This window comes from Nannospalax galili, unplaced genomic scaffold, assembly GCF_000622305.1.
Source record: "Nannospalax galili isolate Female #2095 unplaced genomic scaffold, S.galili_v1.0 scaffold803, whole genome shotgun sequence".
In the NCBI taxonomy this organism is placed as follows: Eukaryota; Metazoa; Chordata; class Mammalia; order Rodentia; family Spalacidae; genus Nannospalax; species Nannospalax galili.
In genome coordinates, this window is record NW_008349354.1 from 260,167 (window position 1) to 286,394 (window position 26,228).

Here is a 26,228-nt window from a genome sequence, read left to right on the forward strand (position 1 = left end):
ACACACACACCCAGGACTGGGACAGAAACAGCTACCAAACAACACAAGTGCTATTTGTTACTGATATCTCTGGCTTGGATCAATATGAATCAAGAGATAGGCTGTGCTGATTGTTTAATAAGAAAATAATATTACCTTTTTTTCTAGAACTTTCTAAATCATGGAGTATAGTTATGGGTATGATGTGATTGGGAGACATATCACCTTTTCCTAGCCCTTTTGTCCTAAAGGCTTTATTACAAGGAAGGAATCTCAAACAACCAAACACCCAGGGGTTTAAAGGCAATTATTTTTTTTGACAAACGACAGGGTAAAAGCATGATAAAGAGACGGATATTATTGTCGAGGTGGAGCAGTATGTTCAGTTGGACACGGAAGGGGGCAGGCCAGGACGCCGAGTCTGGATGATTTTTGGCTTTGGGGAAGTCTTTGGATCCTCTTCTTCCTCTATGTCACTGTCACACACATGTACGACGACACTCGGGGTGGACTCGGTCCCTGCATGCAGCTCATATTTCTCTCCTGTAAAGCAAGAGACATTGGGATGAGAAAAAGAGGAGTTTTGAAAAGATTCTTTAGCAAGGTTGGCTGAGGAAGTAGGAAGAATATTTTATGGTGTCATGGAAAACCTGTGATCTTACATAGGAAGGAAATGAGGCCCATCTGTGATCATGTCCTGACTCAACTTTACCAACTCTACAACCCTGAATAAGCCACTTAACCCTTCTTAGCCACAGCAAGCTCAACTATAAATTTCAAAATGGTACGTCCATAGGATTGTGAGGACCCAATGGGTCTGCCAGTACAATACTTTGGATCTCTAATGTTCCCCAAAAGCTCAGCTTGTTGTAAGTGGTGGAACCACTGAAAGCTGGAGCCTCATGGAAGGAAGTGAGCTCATTGAGGAGAAGACCCTGAAGGAGATAATGGGCCCCCTGCCTTCTCCTGCCTCCCTCTTTTTGCTTCCTGACCTCTATGAGGTGAATGGGCCTTCTCCATCATGAGCTCCCTCCAGTATTAACTGTGCTCCACAGGGTCAAGTGACCATGGACTGAAAGCTCTGAAGCCATAAGCCAAAATGTCCTTTTTTTTTTTTTGATGAGTTCAGGTATTTTGTCATAGTGATGGAAAGCTGACTAGCACAGTCAGTCAGTCATATCAGTTTCTCTTTGATTTCTAGTCTTGCCACTAAGGGCTGGGGAATCTTGAGTCACTTGTTCAATTTTTGGATAAGGTCTCTAAGCTCTCTTCCAGCTGTACAATTCTTTTTATTATCTTTATTTTATGTGTTATGAGTGTCTTGCCTGCATATATATAAGGGTACCATATCATGCAGAGGTTGCCAGAAAAGGGCATTGGATCCCCTAGAACTGGAGTTAAGGACGGTTGTTATGTAACATGTGGGTACTGGGAATTGAACCAAAGTCCTCTGGAAAAGCAGCCAGTGCTCTTAACCACTGAACCATCTTTCCAGCACCCTAGCAGTACAATTTGTATAACCACAGGTACCCTGAGATGGAATAACATGGGATAATTGCTTGTCTAGAATTTGCAGTGGTTACTATGTGACTTGGTTGGTTGACCAACAAGGCCCAAATTCCAAGAATCTTTCATTCTTTGTGTGTATATATACACAAGTGCAGGGGAGTACATGTGCTTTTGGGCATACACATATGCACATGTGGAGTGTTCTTCCTCAGGGATACCTTCTGTCCTTTTGTGAGTGATTTTTGTGGACAGGGACTGGCCTAGATCTCACCAAGTAGGCTAAGTGAGCTGGCCATCAAGTCTTAAGGAGTCACTGTCTCTGTCTCCCCAGCACTTTTTTTTTAATGTCCAGTCTTTCTAGGGATTGAACTCAGTTCCTTATCCTTGTAAGGCAAATACTTTAGCAACTGAGCCATCTTTTCAGCCCCCATTTTACAATCAAATCACTACCAGACACTACTATGTCTTCATTTCACCTTAGCTGGTATTTATTGAGCACCTTTCCTGGTCTCTATCCCCCACTTCTGGCTACACAGAGCTATAAAATAATATTTGTGCTTAAGAGCATGGTCCAGTACAGGCAGCAAGACCTCCAGGTGGAGGAGTGAGGGGATGTGGGTTTACTGCTTAAAGGTTCTCAGTAACTGCTGACACCTTGATCTTTTCCTGAAAGCTGACCTTTCACTTCATAGTTCATGAACCAACCACAACAAAATCTGTAGAAAACAGTGTCTTCAGATTGGTTTCTGGTCCCTGGCTCTCCAAGTCCAGATGTCTTGAACAAGTCCAGAAGATTCTGCATAATTTCTCAATAGTCTTGTCCCATGACTTCAACCCTTCCCTTTATGCTTAAAGCAGCTTACCTGCTGCCCCCTAAGTCATGGTGATTAGATTCTGATACCCACCCAATTAGCTGTTGTTACATAGCATAGTCTCACCTTATCCTGAGAGTTCCTTAAATCCTGCCCTCCTCCCATAATCATGACCTAGATGCCGCCCAGTCCAGGAAGCTTGCCAGCTACCTTCAGCCTGTAGTGGAGAGAAGTTCTGGCTGATGACAAGAGCAGGTATTGTCACTTCTTGTGACAGGGTATCATTTAGGCTACTGTGCACATCTTGGTGAATGGCAGTGGTGGCACAGAAACCTCAGGAGGTGTGGTTTCAGCTTCTGTGCGCTAACATTGGAAATAAGCACTGATAATACACTAAGTATCAATGCTTTTCTAAGTGATACTGGGAAACTTGTAATACAATGCTAAGTATCAATGCTTTTCTAAGAGATTTTGGACATGAACTACCATGTCTGGCTTCCCATGAATTCTGTGGATCTGAACTGAAGTCCACATGCTTGTGTGACCACTTTACATACTGAACCATCTACTCAGTCCAAGAGTCAAAGATGTCTTTGTTGGATACCCTCCACCATCAGCATCCCGCTGAATCCAGTAGAAACTTTGCTGAGTGAAGAGAGTGAATATCTCATGGAGTGTTGCAGCTCCCTAATAGTGTTGCAGAAAAAGCAGTAAAACCAGACAGAGCTATCAAAATATGGTAGATGAAGTCTTTGTATGTCAAGATGTGGTAAGGTTGTGGGTAGTGAGAATTACATCAAGTATTAAAAATTCCTGACCTAAGTGAGCTGATGTGGACCAGTCAGTGAGGCAAGGACAGTGTCAGAGGTTGGACACCTGGGCAGAACCTGGGGCTTCTCATTCATGCTACTTGGTGAGCATGGATGCTAACATCGACTGAGCCAGGTGGCAATCTCCTCTTGAACTCACTGTATCGCATAGTGATGTAGCTGTGGCTCACTTGATGTCATGCAGACAGCACTGAATAGTGTGAGTTGTCTCGATGTAAAAGAACCCAGTTATCAAAGTCCCAAGGTAGGAGAATTGATTCAGGTATTGCTAAGAAAAGCCATCCTCATGAAACCAGCCTTATGTAAGGGTTGTTCTAGTTTGCTTTCTGTTGATAAAACACTGACCAAAAGAGGAAGGGGAGGAAGGAGTTTGTTTAGCTTACACTTCCAGGTGACAGTCCAATATTCAGGGAAGTTAGAACAGGAACTCAGGGCAGGAATGTGGAGGCAGGAACTGAAGCAGAGAACCACGGAGGAATGTTCCTCGCTGACTAGTTTTCCCTGGCTTGCTCAGCTACTTTTCTTTTTTAAAATGTATTATTTTAATTTTTTATGCGATTGTATTGCCTGCCTGTAGGTAGGTGTACCCATGTCATGCAGTGCCTGCGGAGGCCAGAAGAGGATGTTGGATCCCCTGCAACTGCAGTTCCGGATGGTTGTTAGCTGCCATATGGGTGCTTGGAATCGAACTGCAAGAGCAGTCAGTGCTCTTAACCCCTGAGCCACCTCTTTGGCCCCCTCAGCTACTTGTCTTATACAACCCAGGCCTACCTGCTCAGGGAAGGCACCGCCCATAGTGGCCTGGGCTATCCCACATAAATTAGCAATGAAGAAAATACCCCCACAGACATGTCCACAGGCCTGTCTGATGGAGGAAACGCCTCAACCGGGGTTCCCTCATCCTGGGTGACTTTAGTTTGTGTTAAAATGATAAAATTTAGCCAGTACGGGAGTGTGCAGGAGAGGTTCCAGAGCATGCTGGGCAAACTGCTGGTTTTCAAATACCTGGAAGCTTACTATAAGCCGAGATTTCCAGCAGGGGGCAGCAACCCTGCGGACTCTAGTGGAGTCGACTTTTGTACCCCACATCAGGTGCCTCTTGATGTTTCTGTGTGGCCCCAGTGCCATAGCATTGTGAGATGGGGGGAGGGCTGTGGCCCCATCAGGCCAGTGGAAAACACACAATGTGTGTCTTCCTTCCTGCTTTCCCGCAACACTGCAGGAGAGACAGTGGAGGAGGCAGGTAAGGAGGAAGCAGAAAGAACAAGATGCAAGGGGTCCTAATCAGCTGTCTGGAACCATCAGCTGCCAGCCTTCACTTGTCTCCATGCTTCGGCGTGTTCATGTGTGTTCGTGGAATACAGCAAGTCACTTCAATTCCAGAGCTTTCTAAACTTTTGCCTTTCCTTCGGGGACCCCTTGCACTTCTGAAAGGAAGATAGCCTCAAAAAAGAAGAAGTGGTATCTGAGCCCATGGAGCAAGGCAGCGACCGATGTCAATGTGACACACCTGGGAAGAGGAAACCCCAACTGAGGCATTTCCTTTATTTGACAGGTTGTGGCCATGTCTGTGAGGCATCTTCTTAATTGCTGATTTATACAGGAGGGCCCAGTCCACTGTAGGTGGTGCCATCCCTGGGCAGGTGATCCTGGTCCTGGGTTGTGTAAGAAAGCAGGCTGAGCACAGGCCAGGGGAGCAAACCAGTGAGTAGCATTCTAGGCTTCAGTTGCTGCCTCCAGGATCCTGCCCTGGCTTTTCTCTGCCATGAACTGTAAGCTGTAAGGTGAAATAAACCCTTTCCTCCCCAAGTTGCTTTTGGTCAGTATTTTACCCCAGAAATAGAGAAGTAAACTAGAACATGGAGATTGTTTTATTTTTACTTTTTATTTTTAATGTGTTTCAGTGTTTTTTTCTGCATGTATGTAAGAGCGCCCATGTCATACAATGCTGCTGGAGGTCAGATGCAAGGGTATTGGATCCTCTGGAACTGGAGTTATGAATGGTTCTTAGCCATCGGGTGGGTACTGGGAATGGAACCTAGTCTTCTGCAAGAGCAATCATTGCTCTTAACTGCTGAGGCATCTCTCTAGCCCTGGAAGTTATTTCTTTTAAGTTTTCACATTTGGAAAAGCCCATTTTTAGGGAAGCAGCAGGAGCCACTGTGGGCCTTTCTCTGTTCTACTGATTGTGAGTACAGAGATGGAGCAGGTATGTGGGGTGGGGTGGGGGGAGCGAGCAAACGAATGACAGAGAGTGAGCATTTATGCTCAGATGGGGAGACCACAGAAGGAATCTGCCATAGCAAACTGAGTGTGACAGTGTGAAACCCAAAGCTGATGTGTGGCGACAGCAAGGACACAGGCCAGCCTCGATCAGCTTGTCCCTTTCCTTATCTGTGGGTAAGAAAACAGGAAACTATCCTTTCTGGAGACAGGATCTCATTCTGCAGCACAGGATGGCCTGAACTTACTGTGTAATCCAGGTCACTCAATATTGTTCCACTGAATGCTCTACCATGCCTGATTCTTTTTCTTTCTTTCCTTCTTTCTCTTTCTTTCTTTCTTTCTTTCTTTCTTTCTTTCTTTCTTTCTTTCTTTCTTTCTTTCTTTCTTTTTCTTTCCTTCCTTCCTTCCTTCCTTCATTCCTTCCTTTCTTCCTTTCCTTCTTCCTTCCTTCCTTCCTTTCTTTTTTGTCACGGTCTTTTAGCCTAGTCTGGCTTGAGACTCTGGTTACTGAAGACAACTTTACCTTCTGATCCTCCTCCCTCCAGCTCCGGAGTGCTGGTATAGATATTTGCCATCATGCCTGGTTTCAGAAAAATCTTTTTTTCTTTCTCTTGCTCTCTTTCTCTCTCTTCTCCCTCCCTTCCTTCCTTCCTTCCTTCCTTCCTTCCTTCCTTCCTCCCTCCCTCCCTCCCTCCCTCCCTCCCTCTGTCCTGCTGTACCCTCCTCTCCACCCTCTCTGCTGCAGTGAAGCACTTACAGCAAATCTAGCTTCTATTAAATCTTTTCTTTGCTCTGGCTAAGAAAGCAAATGTTCCTTACAGCCTCTCCTTGTGGCATGCCACTGCCTCAGAAGTGCTTGGTCTCATCTCTGACTGGATGGGCGGGGGGAACCAGGATGGGACTCAGTAGCTACAGGACCCACTCCGGTGCAGCCTCTATATGCAGGGCATCTTTCAGTTAATCAAGTCAGACTGCATAGTAGTAGAGATACTTTATTACTGTGATCCCATTAATGCTGACATTTCATTCTATTTTTGGAAACTTTCTTACTATCAAAATCCAGCAAAGCTTAACATCTGCTGAGAGTCTACAAAGTAAAAAGAAATGGCTTTGGCTTTGCCAGGTTGGATTTTTCTTTTTATGGCCTCTTTCCCTTTGGGCTTCAGTTAATTCCTCCACCATGAGGGCTGACGTCAATGCTGTTACCCTTGCTAAGGGAACAACTGGGCTTTAGTTGGGGACAAGGAGCCAAGCCTTACTCACCCAGGGTGGGGTGGGGGCAGGTCCTGCCATGGTTCAGGGAGAACAGGACATTCCGAGCAGCTTTTCTTTTATGGAACAAGGGAAGTGTCCGTCTGTCATGTGGTCCTTCCTTTGTCTGTAATTGATTGTCCTTTCCCCTATGTGCAGAAAGGAGGCCAGGAGCAAAAGCCATCAAAATGCACCACTTTCCCTTGACCTCCAGGGAAATATCCATGGGTAAGTGTTCACATTCAGGCCTTGGCCACTGTCTGAGACTTGGCTAGTGTTAAAAACAGATGCCAAAGTTCGGTCTCCTCTCTTGAGTGGGTGGAGACCAGTTGGTGACATGGCCCAGTTCCTGTGGTGCGGAGGAGGGACTACGTTGCAGGCAGGATGCCCCTTGTTCTGGGGAGGCCGAAGGTAAAGTGTGTGCTGATCAGGGCTTGGAGGGATGCTGCAGATTGGTGTGGTGGAGGCATCTGCCAGTCATCATGCCATGCTGACTCTGGGACATGACTGAACCCCCCTCCTGTATCTTCCCTAAAATAACTAGTGGGATCATAGAGTTGGTAAAAATCAGCACCTTGCAGAGCTGCCAGTGATCATGCCATGCTGACTCTGGGACATGACTGAACCCCCCTCCTGTATCTTCTCTAAAATAACTAGTGGGATCATAGAGTTGGTAAAAATCAGCACCTTGCAGAGGCGTGAGAGCCAGAAGATGGCATGGAACTGCATGCATATCCATTAAAGCAGAGTTGAGACTTTAGAATATTCATGCTAAGTGAGAAAACTTTTCTGATAAAGGGAAGAAACCCTCCTGAGACTTCAGTGATTCTGGAGCCAATCCTTATCCTCTGCCCTGCTGAGGCCTAGAAAGAATCCCAGCTCCAGAGACTCAACATATAGCAAAGTCTAATGGTGGAGGGCACTTTGTTCCTCTGCAACTGCCAATGTTCTGGAAGGTTCTTTCTCCTGGACACTGATCCCTTGTGAGAAGGGTGCCTTTCCAGGCTGACCTCACCCTGATTTACTGCCATCTCTATAGGCCTCCCAATCCTTTCCAAAGTCATATATCTAGCATGGATCATGTCTCCTGCCTTGTCGATCAATGTTTCCTTCTTACTCTCATGTTTTCCTTGAGTTTCTATTAGTCTACCAGCCTTCTAGGTGCAGATCCTTGGAGCCAGGCATTCCTGAGTTTCCTTTCCCATTCACCCACTGAAATTGACAAGTCACCAGGCTTCCCTGCATGTGCCTGTTCTGCATATATTCCCTCACATCTGCCAGACAATAGTGAACCCACCAGGATCCCACCTCAGGCCACCAGGAGGGCTGCCCACTATAGGAACTAAAAGTCATTCATAAACAATAGGTAGAGACTTTGCCTTATCACATACTAGTCACGTGGCTCACAGAGGGTGATCTAACCTTTCCAAGCATCATCAGTTCAATGGGCTAGCACCTATGTTTCCTGGGTAAAACGAAATAAAAAAATGCATGCCAACAATATAAAGCTCTCCCAAGATGTAAGACATTAATTTCTTAGGGGGATATTATTGTGGCCAATGCTTCTCCAGTCTCAGGTTTTCAATATGAACTAAACTCACAAGCCATCAATAATTATGCAGCTAAACAGTTACAAAGGGCTTTGACTTTGTGGGGTCATTGATGCAAACGGCAGAAAGAAGTGAAGGACAGCCTGAGTCCTACAGCTGAATGAGAAGCTGGGTACCATGTAACTTGATCCGGAGGATGAGCCTATCCTCCCTATCCATTCTTTGCCCCCATTTTCTGAATTGTCAGCAGCAAATCTCTCTTCCTACCCCTTTCCATAACTCTATTTCCATGAGATAGAAAAGTATAAGTTGCTGTTGGATTAAGACTTATGATCTTATAAAAATTCTTAGTCTTAACTATTTATTTCTAATATTTAATTATGTCATCTTTTATATTCATAATTATGTCACTCAAGTGATATTTGCATATGTGTGGGTGTGCACACCTATGCCCATTCATGTGGAGGCCAGACAGGATAGCATCTTCTTCTGTATCTCTTTGTCTTGCTGCCTTGAGACAGGGTCGCTCACTGAGTGTTTTTGGCTAGGATGGCTGGCCAGCAAGCTCTTGGGATCTTCCGGTCTCTACATCCCAGTGCTGAGGTTACAGGCATATATAGTATGCTTGGCATTTTACATGGGTGCTGGGGATTCTTTTTTAAGGGGATAATAGTTTATTCTAGAGCCAAATATGAGTGATCATAGCCCAGGAACAGATTTAATTCACCTAAATTCCTTGTTCCAGTGTAGAAGCAGTTCCATGAAGTTTTTATAGTAACAGAACAAAGGAGGTTATATATCAAGGCACTTTTCAAATATATTGGTAGAAACTTAGAGTAGGTAGTTACAGCAAAGCCTATAGGCCCCAGTTGCTATCTGATGACACTCAGCCTTTTGGTTGGTGAAAGCTAGGGTTTTGTTAATACTTCCAAAAGTGTTTTAAGCATATTTTTGTTGAATTTCTGTGGATTTCATACAATACATCTTAATCCTATCTGTACCCCCAATATCCCACCCACAGGACTTCATGCATTCTGTCATAGGTGGTAAGGCCTATTGAGTCAAGTTTGTGTAGCCAGACGTCCCTTGGAGTGAGTTCATCCTGGATCCTGTTCAGCCTATCTAGTGTCACTCCTTTAATGAAGATCAACTTTCCCTTACCCAGCAGTTATCAGCTGCCAATAGTTGTGGCTTCCTTCCCCTTTCTGGTGCTGGGGATTTGAACTCAGGTCCTTATACTTGCAGAGAACAAGGGCTTGTATTCACTGAGTCATCTCCACAGCCTTCAAATGATATTTTATGCTTCCATTACTTAAGTCAGGGTGCACACTAGTGCTCAGTAAATACAGGCTGCTGTACGAAAGGCATCAGGCTGTTGATAATCACCTGTGTAAGGTCCAGTATACATTTGAGGCAGTTAAGGACCCCTGTAAGAAGACAGAAGGTGAAGAAACCTCCTGGGCCTTTTTCTTGGCCTCAGTGAAAGAACCACACATACTTTCTCCAGCCCACTCTAGAACTCTCTCAGCAGCTGCAACAGCTTAAGGTCCTTGAGTCCTTCAAGCTGCTGCTTGCCTGCCCCAGCCTTTCAATAAGGCCTTGCCTCTCCCAGCATTCTGAGAGCAGCTTGGGGTCCTTTCTCAGTCAGTGTTACATGCTTCTGCCCAGTTAAAGCCCTGCTCATATTATAACACTTGTCACTTGGTCCCCTTTCTACTGTATCTGTGCTAAAGATCCCACTTCCAGTGACAGACTCACCCAAGAATGTTCCTCCAATAGGGTAAATACTGTTCTAGCTTTTCAGCTAAGCAGAACACTGTTTAAAGCAGGCGCCTGTCATGCTTCTCAGAATTTCGCTCAGCACTGGGCCATCACAGGTGTCCTAGAAACTTGCCATCCTCCTTAGATGCACTGATAGCTGTTTATTCAGCAGTCAGTAAATGCAGGCCCAGTTCGAAGACTTGGTGCTTCATGTAAAGTGAATATATAACTCTATAGCTGTGGCATGGGTTTCCTCATACCAGGCCAGGCAGGAGACTAGTAGAACACACAAGTGGTTATGACTGAGCAGGATCCAAACTCTGCCTGGCCTGACTTCATAGAATGTGCTGACGGTCACTCTCTGGTCCTGCCTCTCTCTCTTCCCCATAAGAATCAATGGAAAGGGAACCTGGCTTTAAGAATTAATATATTTTCATGTCAACTCATAGTTTTACAAAAAATTTGTTCTCTACCTGAAGATGGACTATGCTTTTAAAAACAAGATTTTTTTACATTGTGTGTGGTATGTGTGTATGTATGTATTCATGTGTGCCATGGTTGGTATGTGGAAGTGAGAGAACAATTTGTGGAAGTTTATTTCTTCCATGTGGGTTCTGGGATCAAACTTAGGCCATCAGTCTTGGCAGCAAGCATCCTGTCCTAGTTACTTTCTATTTCTGTAATGAAATATTGACAAAAACCACAGCTCACAGTCATCATCAAAGGAAGGCAAGGCAGGAACTCAGGGCAGAAACTGAAGCAGAGACCACAGACCATAGCTGCTCACTGGCTGGCTCCCCTGGCCTGTACTCAGCCTGCTCTCTTATACAACCCAGGACCATCTGCCCAAGGGTGGCACCACACACAGTGGGCTTAACCCTCTCACATCACTCAACTATCAAGAAAATGTCTCATAGACATGGCCACAGGCCAATCTGATGAGGAAATTTGCCACTGAGGGTCCCTCTTCCCATGTGTGTCAAATTGACAACTGAATTTACCCAGCATGCACCCTTACCCACTGAGCCATCTTGCTGGTCCAAGATAGACTATTCTTTCTGGATATTGTCTCTTTTAGCTTTACTGAATCACTACTTATTCTAGGCACGGTCTCTTTGGTAGTGAAGCGTCTTAAAAGGCAGTCCTTAATCAATTGTTTTAAGAAAGGACTATTGAGTCTAGAGTGATAGCTCAGTCAGTAGGGACTTGTCTCACAAGCACAAAGGCTACTTATTCTAGGCACGGTCTCTTTGGTAGTGAAGCATCTTAAAAGGCAGTCCTTAATCAATTGTTTTAAGAAAGGACTATGAGTCTAGAGTGATAGCTCAGTCAGTAGGGACTTGTCTCACAAGCACAAAGACCTGAGTTCATTTCCCAAATCCCATGTGAAAAAATGCGGGGCAGAGTGGTGCACACTTGTAATCTCAGAACTGAGGAAGCAGAGACGGGAATATCCTTGGGGATCTCTGGACAGCCAGCTTGGCCGATTTGATGAGTCCCAGGTCAGTTGAGAGAGCTTGTCTCAAAAATCAAAGGTGGATGAAACTTGGGGGTTGACAGCTGAGGTACACACACACACCATCCAGACTACAAATTATAAACTCAGTTAATTTCTGTCTCTATGGAAATTTTGGACAGAGAGGAAATGAACCCCATATTTCCCACTTGTGTGTTACTATCTCTCTGATTAAAGGTAAATCCTCAGCAGGGATATTATGTGTTGAAGCTGATTGTTTTCTAAAAAGTGGCCATTATACCACCCCCTACATTCTCCTGGAAGAACAATGCCATGCCTCCATTGAGGAGGGTCCCTCTTGTCCCCATCATGCATACTTGGGCAGGCCTTTATGACTGCTAGGCAAATACACTACGGCAGGAAGTAACCAGTGTGACATCTTTGTTTCAAAAACCACTATTCACTTCTGCTATGGTCTTTGAAGACGCTCACTCCTGAAACAGGACCTCCATGCTGTGAGAAAGCCCCAGCACTCCCTGAAGAGGCTGGCATGGGCTGGAAACACAGCTCGTCCCCCTGGGATCTCTGCCACAGCCAGTGTCAACCTAGTGACCACAGGAGTGAACTTGTCCCTCCCCCTAGTTTGCTTCTTGAGGGGATGGCCCTGAGTCTGACCAATAGCAAATCTGTGAGCAAAGCAAATGATCATTGTTTTAAGTCTCTCCACTTTGAGGGTAGTGTCATGGGCAGTCACTAGGCAGTCACTGATAAGTGAACCTGGATCTAACAAATAGAGTTGAAAGTACTGGGTTGTTCTTTTCCCTGCTCAGGTTCCATGTTAGAGTGGTTCCTTCATGCTCAGGGGGATCTGGGATTGTGAGACTTGGGTCCCTCCTCCCTTCTGCCCTCTTCCTCCCTCCTTCCATCTTGTCCCTTCCATCCCTTCCTACCTGATGGGTGACTTTGCAGAACAGAACTGTGGGTGCTGCCCGCCCTGCCCCCTCGCCTTTGGCTCTGAGCCCCCTTCCTTGCTTGTGCTCTGGGCTCTGTGTTAAGCTTGGTGGTTGAGCCTCCGCCCTGTGCTAGACAGGTTGATGCTTTATAGCTGTGTGGCATGATGAGTGTGTGAGTGTGTGTGTGTGTGTGTGTGTGTGTGTGTATCTATGTGTGTGTTACTGGGTTTGGGCAAAAGGAAGCCTGAACTGAGGCTCTACAAAGCCACATTCTGTATAAAGCCAGAGGTTGAGAAAACGGGTAATTAAAAAGCAAAAACAGTCTCATCAGTCTGCTTATGCAACTCTCAGTTGGGGTTGAAACAAATAGGGCACAAAAGCTGTTGCCAGTTAGTCTGTGCTGAATTTAAAAATGGGTGATGGTTTAATCTAAAGCGCTAAGAACATTTGGGACACAGCTCAAACACAGAATGATGCTGGGTTACAGGCTAAGCACTAAACTTCGATTTGGATTACAAGTCCTTTAAGCTTGAGAAAAATATAAATTCCAATATTAAAATCATTAAAGGTCAATGGGGAGGCTTGTCTAAAAGGCCACTGTCAATATTTTTATTATAAATGTAATTTTTTCCAAAGATGAATGAGGGTGTATTAGTTTAATTGATGGGATCCTGGCAGGTGCTGTCTTTATTCACATGTCTACAGGCTGGTGAAAACAGAGCCTGGTTCAGGGTGATCTGAAATGTGCTAGAAAGCGGTTTATACTCAGACTTCCTTCCAAATGTTAGATGTCACACTTAAATTCTTCAAGGAGAGGAAGGCCCAGTAGGCTGTGAGGCTCCAGCACTCTTGACCGTGTTAAATGTGTGGGTGGACATGTCTGGCCTGGCCCAGCTCAGCTCATAGACTTCAGGGGTTGGGGGGTGGGGGTGGGGGGTAGAGGAACAAACTGGAAGGGGGAGGAAGGTGAGGAGGACGTATACCTCCTAAGATCTGGCCAGCATTTCAGGTTTTTCAAAAGTGATTCATTCTTTTATTTACACGTATGTATCTATGTGTATTTGCATGTGTGGTCATCCATGAAGGCCAGAAGGCATTGGATTCCCTCGAGTTAGATAGATGGTTGTGAGCTACTCCATATGGGTCCTGGCAACCAAACTCTGGACCTCTGAACAAAGCAGCCAGCACTCTCTCCAGCTCCACCATTTGTTTTTAACTTCTCAGTCCTCTCAGGGTTAATGGTTTGAACTGGGGCTGGAAGTGTCCCTCAAAAGAAAATCAGAGTTATAGTGAAAAACATAAAGACCTTTCCCAAGGCTGCACTGCCCACCCCATCCACACACTCCAGATCAGAGCTCACAGAAGATGCCATCTAGATTCAAAAGCACACACTGAGGTTTAGTTAGCATTCCCAAAGTAAGAGGAAAGCTTCATGATGGATTTTTATCTAAAGCTGGAAAGGAAAAGAGGGGTACTCCAGGCAGAGTACAGGTACTTGGTAACTGCTTATTCATAAGATTTAAATTTGTACTTTATTGTATATATTCTCTCTCTGTATGTATGTGTGTTTAAACACATGTACATGCCATAGAATGTGTGGAGGTCAGAGGACAACTTTCAGGAGTAAGCTATCTTCTTCCTCTACCTGGGTCCCAAGGATTGAACTCAGGTCTTCAGGCTTCGTGGCAGACACCTTTACCCATTGAGCCATCTCACTGGCCCAGTTCCCAAGATTAAGATATGAGTGGAAAAGAGGATCTAGAATTAAAAGAAGCATTTCAAGGAATTCAGTTCTCTATAAAGGTTTTTTGCCTCTGAGTCCTTTGTGTTTGTGTGAATTCATACTTAATTTTGGAAAACCCCAGAGAAATGCAGTGTTCTTCCACAGGCGGGTGCCCCAGTGGTGCTCCATGTCACTGTCACCACCACATTCCCCTCACTCATAAGTGTGAGTTTCTGGTAGTGCACGAGTGAATTTCCTGCTGGGGTTGGTGTCAAAACAGCTCACTATAGGAAAACATTGCTGATGTGAATGGGTAGAATTTTTCCCCTATTAAGGAGAAAAGAAGGATGTTAAGATGTTAAGGAACTGAAAGAGGTAGAGGTGGGCAGAGAAGAGGAGGGAGAATGCTAGCAGATCTACCATAAAATGACATTTGCCTCTTTCTCTGTCACACTGGATTGGGGTGATCATCTTCATTCTCTCCAGCAACCATTAAGAACTGAGGTTCTTCATGGACTGGATTGGTAGACCAAGAGTCTGAGTTCATGGTAAGAAGGCAGAGGGAGGAAGAGCAGAGGAGAGCTCTCTGAAGTCTGGGGGAGGAGGGTTTGTTCATATGGTGTGACAGAGAGAAAGCCAAGATAGATCAAGCAAGAGCTGTTGGAGAGACAGCTGTGTATGTGCAGAGACTGGGGGTTCCTCTGTGGGAATGGAAAATAATCTCCCTTTCCTGAGACCCAGTGGGGTTTGCTAGGCAACAGCCACAGGCATGCCCAGACTTATATACACAGGCACACCTATAAAAAAAGAGGGGGTTACTGAGGAATCCTGGGGCTGGAGAGATGGCTCAGTGGTTAAGAGCACTGGCTGTTCTTACAGAGGACCCAGGTTTGATTCCCAGCACCCACACGGCAGCTAACAACCATCCATAACTCCAATTTCAGGGGAATCAGATTCTCTCTTCTGACCTTCGCAGGCATTGCATGACATGGGTGCACTTACATACATACAAGCAATACACTCATACACATAAAATGAAAAAGGGATACAGGTAGATGGGGACAGTGAAGGCAGGCTCCCCAAGAGGGCAGCTGCTTGTCCCAGCGGGCACTGCAGTGGATAATAGTGAGAAAGAGGAGTCCACCCTGGGTGGACAGCAATGCAGGGCCAAGGAGGACCCTATAAGACTCCTCACCCAGAGCTGGCTTGGCAGACCTTCAGCTCCAGGACCCCTCCCTTCCTAACAGGAGCTGTTCTCCTGCAGGACCCCTCCCTTCCTAACAGGAGCTGTTCTCCTGCTTCGGTGAAGTTGTTTCTTCACTTTCTTTGTGTTTTGGTCTTCTGACCTTCCCCCGCAGCTAATTCCTTGCCAGTCTCATGGAATGAACTCTGCTATCCTCTAAATGGCCACCTGAACCCCTGTTTCAGGCACCTGTTGCCAAGCCTGACCACCTGAGTTTGATCCCTGAATGTGGTGAGGAGAGAAGCAGGTTGTCCTCTGACTGCCATATACACACAATAATTAAAATGTAATCAAGAAAATCATGGAGGCTAAATATTGTAGCATACTTAAAGTATTTATTTTATAGTGGGGAAATTTACTCATCTTTTTCCATTTCTTGGCTACGTGTCTTTATTTTGCAATGCGCTGACTTTATCTTTAAGGAAGAGTTTTATGTTGCTATTCTTGGAGATAGTTATACCCCAGAACATGTTGAAAAGGCTTCTTTAACATGTTGCCTCCACCCAGGGAAAACTCTTGTATGGAAATGGAAACTGATGAACATGTATTGGAGGACCCCAGATCTGCATCCTTATGTGGGGAGGGATGACTAGAGACTACACTGACTGGGATTCTGGGGGATGCTGGCAGCTGCATGTGCTGTTCATGTCTGTGATCAGAATACAGCGATCACATAACAGGAACAGACCTCATGTAATATTCATCCCACACCTCCAAAATACAGGAGCTCATCTATATTTTAAAAGGAATTTTCCTTACCTCTGAATCAGAGCTTGGAATAGATCTGTCTTCCTTGTGAGTTATGTTAATTAGTGAGTTATATTTTCCACTCTGGGAAACAATGTATGCTAAGCAGAGATTTCAGCAAAAGCTGCTTTACTATGGCAGGTTTTGATAGCATAGAATGGGAGTGGGGGATCTAAATATAGCAGACCCAGGCAACCTGACACTGAAGCAACCATTTTAAACCCTCCTCTGCAGTTAACTAAAATTGATCTCCCTAAGAAGAGCTAAAAATAGCAGGAGGAAAGAAGAGAAAAGACAGTTTTTTCAGATCTCCCTACATTCCCTTTCACAGCAAACATGACCTTCCACAGCCCTCTCAGAAAGCAGAACAAAGACTAGCAGTTCACACTCGCTCTGACCTCCCCGCTTTCAGTGGGTGTACATCTCTGTTCACCATTTCTGCCCATCCTGTGGATAAGCTCTTTTGCTGGGCTGGCTTTTTATTTTTCCTATTTTGTTTCACGTAAAATAAGAACATAACATTGTACCACTCAAATTAGTAACAATAGATACCCTAAAATAAATAAGCACATATTCTAGTTCATTATCCACCTCCAGGTCAGAGCCCAGCTGACTTCATTTAGATCACTGTTACACAAAACACAGGAAGCCTGTTTCATGGAGACTGTAAACACCCCATAAACAGAGAGGAGGGCGCATTCTGACCTGCATGCTGAACTGATCATTACAGGAAAGCAAGGGATATGGTCTAAAAACCCTAGGTGCTGGGTGTACTCTAGAGGACAAAAAACAAGAAACACGATGCAAGGGAAGAGAGTGTCTAAGTTCTGTAGTTTGAAACTTTCCTGTTGTAACAGTCTTGAATTTCTTTAGGAGAAGCTGGTTTTACCATTCATAGTTCTCTGGCTGCTCAGATTTCTTGCCTCTCAGGGCAAATACTGCTTGTCAGTCATTGATTAATTCATAAGATTTCCAGTGTCAGAGGGGGCATATTTAACTGCATATTTAACTGTCACAATTCCTGGTGACATTAGTGAGAACAATACTGTGATTATTTGTGATCAAGAAATGAACAGTGCCTGACACAGTCAGACCTGTGTAAGTAGTTTTGTTTTCCTAATTTATTTCACTTTGTGGGTCAAAGACAGTCACAGAGACAATGATTAAGAATGTTTCAAAATGCAGCAAATTGCAGGGCTGGCGAGATGGCTCAGCAGTTAAGAGTTCTGGCTGCTCTTGCAGAGGACCCGGGTTCAATTCCCAGCACCCATGTGGCAGCTAACAACACTCTGAACCTCCAGTCCCAGGAACTCTTATCACCCTATTCTGGCCTCCATGGGCATTGCATGCATGTGATACACTTACACACATGCAGGCAAAACACTTGTACACATAAAAATTTAAAATATTTCAAATTGCATCTCATAATTTCCATACTGTCTTTCACTGTAATAAGCAGAACTTCTTGAATGTTCTGAGGCTCTTGTCTACAGGTATGGCATCTTAAGGCCTTCACTGGAAGCCCTCAGGCTTGGCATGGTTTGATCATGGTCCCTTGTACCTTTGCCATCCTCTCCCTGCTTGTTTTAAAGACCTCTCTAGAATTTTTCATTCTTGACTCATCCCTCTCTGAAAAAGGTCACTTATGACCCCCCCATTCTTTTTAAAGAATAAGGACACTGTTTGCCATTTCCCTCTGGCCTGTCTGAACTGAGGTGAGATTTCTGTCTGCACCCTCCCACCAGTCCTCCATGAGAGGCACTGAGGAGATATTTTTGGCTTCCCAGGCCAGAACAGCCATGGTAAAGCTCCCACCATCATGGAAGGCTGATAAGCTGATGTTCAGATCTCTCTGTATCCCTGCATAAGCTTCTTTCTGTACATCAGACTGAACACAGTTCATGGCTTCCACAGCATGGCTCTGTGGAAGGAACCCCCGACCCCAAAAACAAAGAAAAAGGAATACAGCATGGTCTGTGCCTAAGTGCAGGTGTATAATTCTTTTCTGTAGCATAAAGCATCTAGTCAGGATATGTGTGTCAGCATATGTGGGAGACAAAGAACCTGAACGGTGAAAGAGGACCAACAGAGGGTAGAAAAGACCAGGTCTTCCTTGGCTCAGTGTTCTACTTTGAAAACGATCTCACAGAGCCAGGAGCTAGCCTGAACAGACTGCTTCCTGGAGGACAGACATGCCTTGGTGTCCCCTGGCTCTGTACGGAGCACCTGCATCAGCTCATCCCCTGACCATCAGAGCTGCTTTCCTTCTGTCTCCTCATGTGCTGAGTCGCTGGAACTGAGGTGTAGCCTCCCTTTAGTACGAAATGAGTTACAACTTGTTACTGAAATGGTTCTGCCAAAGGCTTTAAAAAATGAACTTTCTGAAATCATTTTTTTAATGGAAATGCTCCAAAGTCCTTTCTTTATTGAAAACATTAACTTCTCCTGATGCAATCTGGCTAAAGCTATGGAAGGCAACAATTAGCTGGTGAAGACACCATCTCTAAGTAGGCTAATAGCTGATCTGTCCAGTTATTTATGAATTCAGCTATCCAGTATTTACTGAGCATCAGTGTGCCAGGTGCTATGGGTTCTGGGAAGGTCTTAATGAATAAAACATGCAACTTAAGACAGGAAGTTGAACAACAGAAACCAGGAGAAGTCAGCATTTGTGCAAAGTACCACAAGGAGACTAAGTGCTAGATTTTTCTGTGGTCCCTTATTGGAGCTGGGGCTGAGACACAGGTCAAGGAAGGATTCAGCATATAGCCTTACTTCTACCTTATAGCTGAAATATCCTTTGCCATGGTTCAAGGGAGCCCACCGAAACTTCATGCATCAGAACATCAGAATTCCAATTCTTCAGTGCAGCAGTGTCAGGAAAGTGTTTGGGTCATGGTAACTGAGTACTGATGAATGGGTTAATACTAGTCTCATTTTTCCTGAAACTAGGTTAGTTACCACCAGAGCAGGCTTCCTATAAACCTAGCCCACAAGTCATATCCTCTGTGCTCCACATAGGCTGACCAGATGCAAATGTAATGCTTTTGGACTTCCCAGCTTCCAGAACCATGAACAACAAACCTCTTTCTTTTTATAAGCAACCCAGTCTCAGGTGTTCTGTTACAACAACAGACCAGAGATGATGATGACCTTTAATATAACCTCTGTGATATTTTCAACTTCATCATTGGACACAGGTAATTTATCTGCATGGGCTGAGGAAGCAAAGAGAAACGGCCTCAAACTGTTGGCAAGGAATAAAGAGAACAATGTTCCAGAAAATGCATCCAAGTGTCAGCTGTTTCAAGGACAGTCATCCTTGCAGAGGAGGAAACCCTAGACGTTCATTGTTTCACATGGCAATGCGTGGGTCTTTGCGCCCTCTGTACACTGGCTTAGGCTTTCTGGAAGTCTGGAGTGGTGTTAGAGATAACTGCCAACTATGGGTGAGGGCAGAAACTTCTGCCGGTGTGAGGGCAAAACAGGCCTAACGTTGGCAAAACTCCGTAATGGAAGACCATCTAGCCAAAGGGTAGAGTTCATTCTCTGGAATCAGAAGAGCCCCTGTCACCATACAGCTATGTCACCCTGGCAAGGCCCATTCATCTTCTCATAGCTCAGTCTCCTGGTTTGTGACAGGGGTCTGACAACAGCCCTGTCTCTGTAAGTGCCCTGCTATGTGGGAAATACAGAGTGGTACATGATAGGCTGGAAAGATGGCTCAGTGCCTCCAGGGGACCTGAGTTTGATTCCCAGCAGCCATATTGGGCAGCCAATAACTGCCTGTAACTCCAGATCCAGGGGCTCTCACTCCCTCTTCTGGCCTCTGTGGTCACTTGTACTCCCATGCATGAACATAATTAAAAATAAAATCTTTAAAAACTGTTGTATGGTTTATTAATTGTGAGGAAGGAGGCATTAGGTTGGCAGCATAGAAAAAGGGAAGGATGTCAAGTACTTCAGCATTGTTGATCACTTATGTCCAAGTTGGACAGGAACTACCCCTTTCTGTCTCTCTGAGGCCATTTCCTCTGCTCTTCATGTCAGGCCCTGCAGGTCTCTCTGCCAGGGTCTGGTTCCTGTTCTATGTGTCTTTGCTGTCAATCTCAGGTCACACTTGTCCCAGGAATGACTTTAAGACCTGGGACTGAGCTCTGTGAGCCAGCACAGGTGACTGAGGCTGGCCAACACCTCTGGACTAATCTGTGTGGACACTAACATCAGATGTTGTTTATGTCCTTGATTTTAAAAAAAATGACTTGACTTTACTGGATTGCCAATTCCAAGTGCCTAGAACAGAGGCCAGCCGAGCTGTAATCTCAGCAGATTTTACACCAAGGAGACTCTTTAATATAAAAAGAGTGAAGCACAGGCTGGGGAAATGGCTGAGTCTGTAAAATGCCTCACTTGTGAACATGAAGACCTAGTCCCCACAACCAGCATGGTGGGAGACACTTGTTGTCTCAGCTCTGGGGAGGTGGAGGCAGCTGGATTCCTGGGCCTTGCTGGCGAGCCAGCTTAGCCTACCCAGTCAGTCCCAGGCCAAGTAAGACTCCCATTTCAAAAAAACAAAAACAAAAAACCAAAATAAAGGTGGATGGTCCCTGAGGAATGATACCCAAGGTTGACTTCCAGCCTCCACATGCACACACATATATAGAAAAGGATAGTGAGCACAGCCTTAGAATTACTACACTGTGAACTGGGAAAATTATACGCTTACCCCCAGGACCTCAGTTTCCCCCCCTTGCAAAATGCAAGTCACCCGTGCTTCTGGCTAGGGTCTTGGTGATTCTACTGACTGGAGGGTTGTTTTAAATGTCAAAGTGTTCACACATGTGCCTGTTCATAGCTGGGCACAGGAGTCTGCCTTCCAACCCCAGTGATCTTGACTCTCCAGGGTCCATATGGGTGGTGTGGGCTTCCCTGCTTCTGTGATGAAAAAGGCATCCCAAAGCTTGACCTGAATAGAACCAACTCTATACATGCCATAGTGCTAAGGCACTCTGCAACAGTGGCCCTCTTTGGGGGCCATGTAGGCTTATAATTTCTGAAAGTGAACTAGACTTTCAAGGACATTGTACTTTACAAATTATGACATCACTTCTTTGGCCAGCACGTCTTGCACACCTACTGCTTCTCACAGTGACTCTTTGAGGGTGAAAATGTGGCTGTTTGGAAGACCCAAGAAACCAAAGCAGCTTGTTAGTCCCTCAGGAGTAGCTTGCTCTCAAGGCTTCTGCCATTAACCTTAGGCCCCACAGGCAACAGGCAGCCTCTCTCTCACAGGGAAGCCGTATTAATCAAGCCCATCTTCATCTGAGAACAAAGTAGGATGACCAGCTTTCCTTGGAAAGTTCCTGGTTTCAGCAATGGGAAGTCCTATATCCCAAGGATAATTCAATCATTGGTAAGCCAGGGCCACAGCTCACCCTAATTCCCAGCATTGATAGACTTCGATGTATACAAGAATCATGTTTTTGGGGTGAATGACTCTCTGGACCAAATACTTTCCTAACTATACTAAAAAACATTGTCAAGAACCAATTATAATTTCATTATTCCTGGAATTTGGCATTTACTTACCAGTGGCTCTTGAATTAACCTGTAGGTTAGAATCAGGGGAGCTTTTAAGAGATACCAATGTCTGAATTTTCCCCAAGATCAATTAGAGTCTCTTGGCGTGGAGTCGAGTCATTGGGTTGTATTGTTAAAGCCCTCCCTCACCCCTAGAGAGCCATCAGCACAGAGAGCAGACTTCAAGGCCATTATTTATCAGCAGCTCCAAAGTGCTGGTTTTAGTCCCTCCTGTTTGAACCATTACCTCTCTTGCATAACACAGGAAAAATTATCTGGGGTAGAAAGAGGTCTCATTAACTGAAATTGAAGGTAGTTTCACTTTTGGTTATGAAATCAAAGGCAACATTGGACAAGTGCATAAAGAGATAAATACAAGAACTAACTGTAACAGCAAAATCTTGGAAATAATCTTATCTATCAATAGTAGAAGCCCATGATTAAACTGTAGCAGTAAATTCCTGGAACAGGAATACTAGACTGTAATAGCTATCTAATTGGACTTAAAGCCCTCTCAATGGGAGTGAACTCATGGGTGGCACTGTAAACTCAGTCAAATATACATGGCTGGAGAGGACATAGATCCTAGAGAAAACCCTATCTCTGTCATATCTCTAGACAAATGAAATTTCCCATATGCTAAATATGGATCCTTATATTACAGACAAGCATACTATACAGCAATCATCAAAGAAACTTCTTTTTGCAACAGATGGAGGCTACTGCAGAATTCCACAACTGATCAGACACAGAGAATATATGCACGAGAGATGCCCAATCCTAGGTGACACATCTACAGCTAAACCTCTGTATCTAAGGCTCACGGAGCATAGCAGAATGAGGGGTAGAGAGAAAACTAATGCATCCCTCAACTCTCACCAGTGAACCTCACCCACTCATTGCTCAGGGACCATTGTGGAAGAGGGGGAGGAAAAATTGTAAGAGCTTGGACTAGTTCATGAAGACAGGGAAGGAGAGGCTTTCAGGCCACTGGAAACTTGCACATGTGAACTGGTGATCATGGTGGCATTGAGCTCAGGACCCCACCAACTCAATTAAACAAGGCCCCAGAGGGGAGAGAGAAATAGGTGACAGGCAGCAGGCAGCACTAAACTGAGAGCTATTGGAGACTGATTGCTACTGGGAGAGGGAGAGTATGCCTTACGTGCAGACTCTAGATGGGCTGACCAGACTCTAGTGGATGATTTGCACTGAAGGACATCTGGGTACAAATGCTTGACTGGATAGGACTTAGCATGTATGACCGAATGCATGAGGTCCAGTGGGGGGATGGGGGTCTAAATTTGATTAAGAACTATTGTATGACATTACAAAAACAATAAAATTTTTTAAAAAATTAACAGCAAATTTTTAATGAAATACTGTGTTAATCATTATATCATGATCAGAGAAAAATATATGCAATTTCAAAGTGAAAAATAATTTTAAAATGACAAAGAAATTTTTTTTAAAAATGAGCAAATCAGCTACATATGCCAATGCAGGAATGAAATGACCATAGGTAATATTTTTAAATTTAAATTACAGGCTATTGTCACTGACTTCTTGGGGGCCTAGAAGGCCTCACAGTAGGTAGCAGAACACTTTATATCAGAGGGTTCCTGGGTTTATACTAACATCTGTAGTAGTAACATCATGGTGAATACCACAGCAGACTCCTGCCAGCCCTGTATCTCAGGATATACAGAGATATCTTAAGAGAATTGGGCGGCAGTGTCTGGTCTTAAGATATTACATTGCAGGGCCAGAGAGATGGCTCAGCAGTTAAGAGCACTGGCTATTCTTGCAGAAGACCTGGGTTTGAGTCCCAGCACCCATATGGTGGCTAACAACCATCCTCCATAACTCCAGTTCCAGGGTATCTGACACCCTCTTCTGTCCTCCACAGGCATTGCATAATACAGGTGTGCTTATACACATGCAAGCAATACACTCATACACATAAAATAAAAATAATAAACAAAATATTTCTTCAAAGATATTACATTGCAACCCAGAACCAAAGTCTTCTGAGCACAGGCTCTTGCCTTTGCTTTGCAGTGGGTACAGAGTTAGACAGGGCATCTCATCCATCATCTTTCCTACTGTCCACAAGGATTCATTAGAGATGCAGCTGTGATCATGAATCCCTAACTTTGTTTGCTAATCTTGTTAGTTATTCTAGGATGCTGACAAATGCTTCATTTTAAAAAGGGCCGAGAGCTTACCTGGTCCTAGTTTGGCCACAGCATAGAGGAGGTCATAGTTGAGGACAGGGGTGGCATCACTGATGGGCTTCCAGCCAACAGGGGGAGATGAAGGGGGCGAGATGAGAAACTGTTTGGCAGGCTGTGGGGGAGCCAAATGCAGTTTGTCTCCGTCCGTCTCTGGAGTCTGAACCTTGCAAACAGAGGAGAATGTGACATGTGATTCTCCGTGGTTTCAGATGAGCTCTGTTGGTATACTAAGTTGTGGGTTTCAGGTGGGGTTAGGCTGCAGTTTCACTCCTGACTGTATGTCATACGCTTCTTTTTGAATCAGTCCTTAAAACAGGAGCTCTTGTCTTTGAGGAACATCAGAGTCCCCTGGAGGCCTTCCAAAACATGTTGCTGAGCCCTGCCCCGGCACTTTGAGCCCCGCCCCAGCACTTTGAGCCCCGCCCCAGCACTTCGAGCCCCGCCCCAGCACTTCGAGCCCCGCCCCAGCACTTTGAGCCCTACCCAAGCACTTTGTTTCTGTTGATGTATGCAGGTGTGCAGATGCACATGTGTACATTTGCATGTGGAAGCCAGAAGACAAGCTTGGATGTCATTCCTCAGGCACCACGTCCCTTGTTTTTTGAGCTAGGATCTCTCACTGACCTGGAGCTCATGGAGTAGGCTAGGCTATCTGGCCATCACTTACCAGTGCTGAGATTACAAGTACAAAGCACCACACCCAGCCTTTTTTATTTTATTTCAAATTACAACTGAGTAATATTGCTCTGCATGAACAGACCTTAATCTCTTTATCCCTCCATCTGTTGAATGTTTGTACTCATCTTTTGGTCTATTGTGAATAGTGTTATTGTGAACATTCCTGTCTAAGCATTTGAATCTCTCTTCTTAATACATATTGGTAACTCAATATTATCTTTTAAAGGAAACTAGTTTTTTTTTTTTCTTTTTGTCCTTGCTTTTTGTTTTTGAGACAGAGTTTCATTATGTAGCTTAGGCTAGCCTTGAAATCAAGATCCTCCTGCCTCAGGCTATGGAGTGCTGAGATTATAGGCGTGTAACATCATGAGTTCTGAGTAGGTTTTTACTAGAAGAGGTTCAGAAATTTGCCCTAGCTATACAAATTAGTAAGGTATAGGATTGGAACATGAGGCTGAGGCTGAGCCTGTATTCTTTCAACTGTGCTATCTCTATGAGGGATAAAAGGAGAATCAGCACTCATAGATCTGTTAAGAGATGAATTTGCCTAGTGATGGATAAGTTCTGAATGGAGATGATGGACACTGATTATCTAGTGTTGTGAACATCATAATCATCCCTAAGAACTACCCATGCCTGTTGGGAATAGCCAGCATTTTGTTTTGCAAGACTCTAAACACTAAGTTAATGTCCATAGATCTGTAACCTTTTGTCTTGAATCTGCATCATTAACTAGTCTTTATGGTCCACTAAAACTATCATTTAAGTTTGCATTATGGCACTAACAGGAGGGTTAGCAGTCCTTGTGATGAAATCATTACTGTTACAGTTTCTAGCTGGAATTTATTATTCATCCACCAACACTAGGTGCTTGAGCACACAGCAGTCCATTTCATCCCCACGCCAGTCATATGTGGTGATGACATCATCATTCCCATCTTACAGATGAGGGAACTGACCCCCATTGAAGCTCTATGACTTGCCCTGGTTAAGTTCAGTTTGGTAGCTCTTAGAGACTGTGTTCTAATCCGCAGGCACTGTCTCTGTCTGGGAATCTTGTCTATTTTCTGTTTTAAAACTCATTTTATTCTTTGAGAATTCATACATGCATATTCACACACTGTGTTTGGAACACATTCATCCTTATTCTACCCCTCCCAACCTCGTATGCTTTCAAAAATTTTTTGTTATTTTTATTTTATGTGTATGAGTGAATTGCCTGCATGTAAGTGCACCCATGTCGTACAATGACTGCCATGGAAGTCAGAGAGGGCATTGGATCCTCTGGAACTGGAGTTAGGGAAGGTTGTTAACCACCTTGTGGGTGCTGGGAACTGAACCTGGGTCCTCTATAAGAGCAATGCTTTTAACCGCTGAGCCATCTATTTTTAATAGCTCACAGAGTCCAATTTGTGCTATTAATGGGTGTTGGGCCATCCATTGGAGCATGGTAGACCTACAGGAGGCCACATCCCCCAAAGAAACTGACTCTCCCTCCTCCACAGGCCATCAACTATCTAGATCCTCAGCTACGGTTGGTCATGAGCATCTCCAGAACCATGCTGTACTGACTAGCTTATCTTGTGTAGGCAACCACTGGGCCTATTTCTCAGTGAATTAACCATAAGGACAAACCAACCTAAAGTAAAAAGATTGCCATTGTCATTTTAAAAGGGATATATATATATATATA

The 26,228-nt window shown here is 44.6% G+C and overlaps 1 protein-coding gene across 2 annotated transcripts in view; it reads right to left on the reverse strand.

Moving 5' to 3' along the window:
- Positions 1-275: 275 nt before the first annotated feature.
- The window catches only part of Rcan2 (regulator of calcineurin 2), a 274,569-nt gene continuing 248,616 nt past the window's right edge, over positions 276-26,228 (reverse strand). For both annotated transcript variants that reach the window (XM_008846718.2, XM_017801578.2), the window contains 2 exons: positions 23,849-24,020; positions 276-522 (listed from right to left, as the gene is read on the reverse strand). In XM_008846718.2, coding sequence (XP_008844940.1) covers positions 362-522; positions 23,849-24,020 — 333 coding nt within the window. In that variant the 3' untranslated portion in view covers positions 276-361. The remainder of the gene's footprint in view (positions 523-23,848; positions 24,021-26,228) is intronic.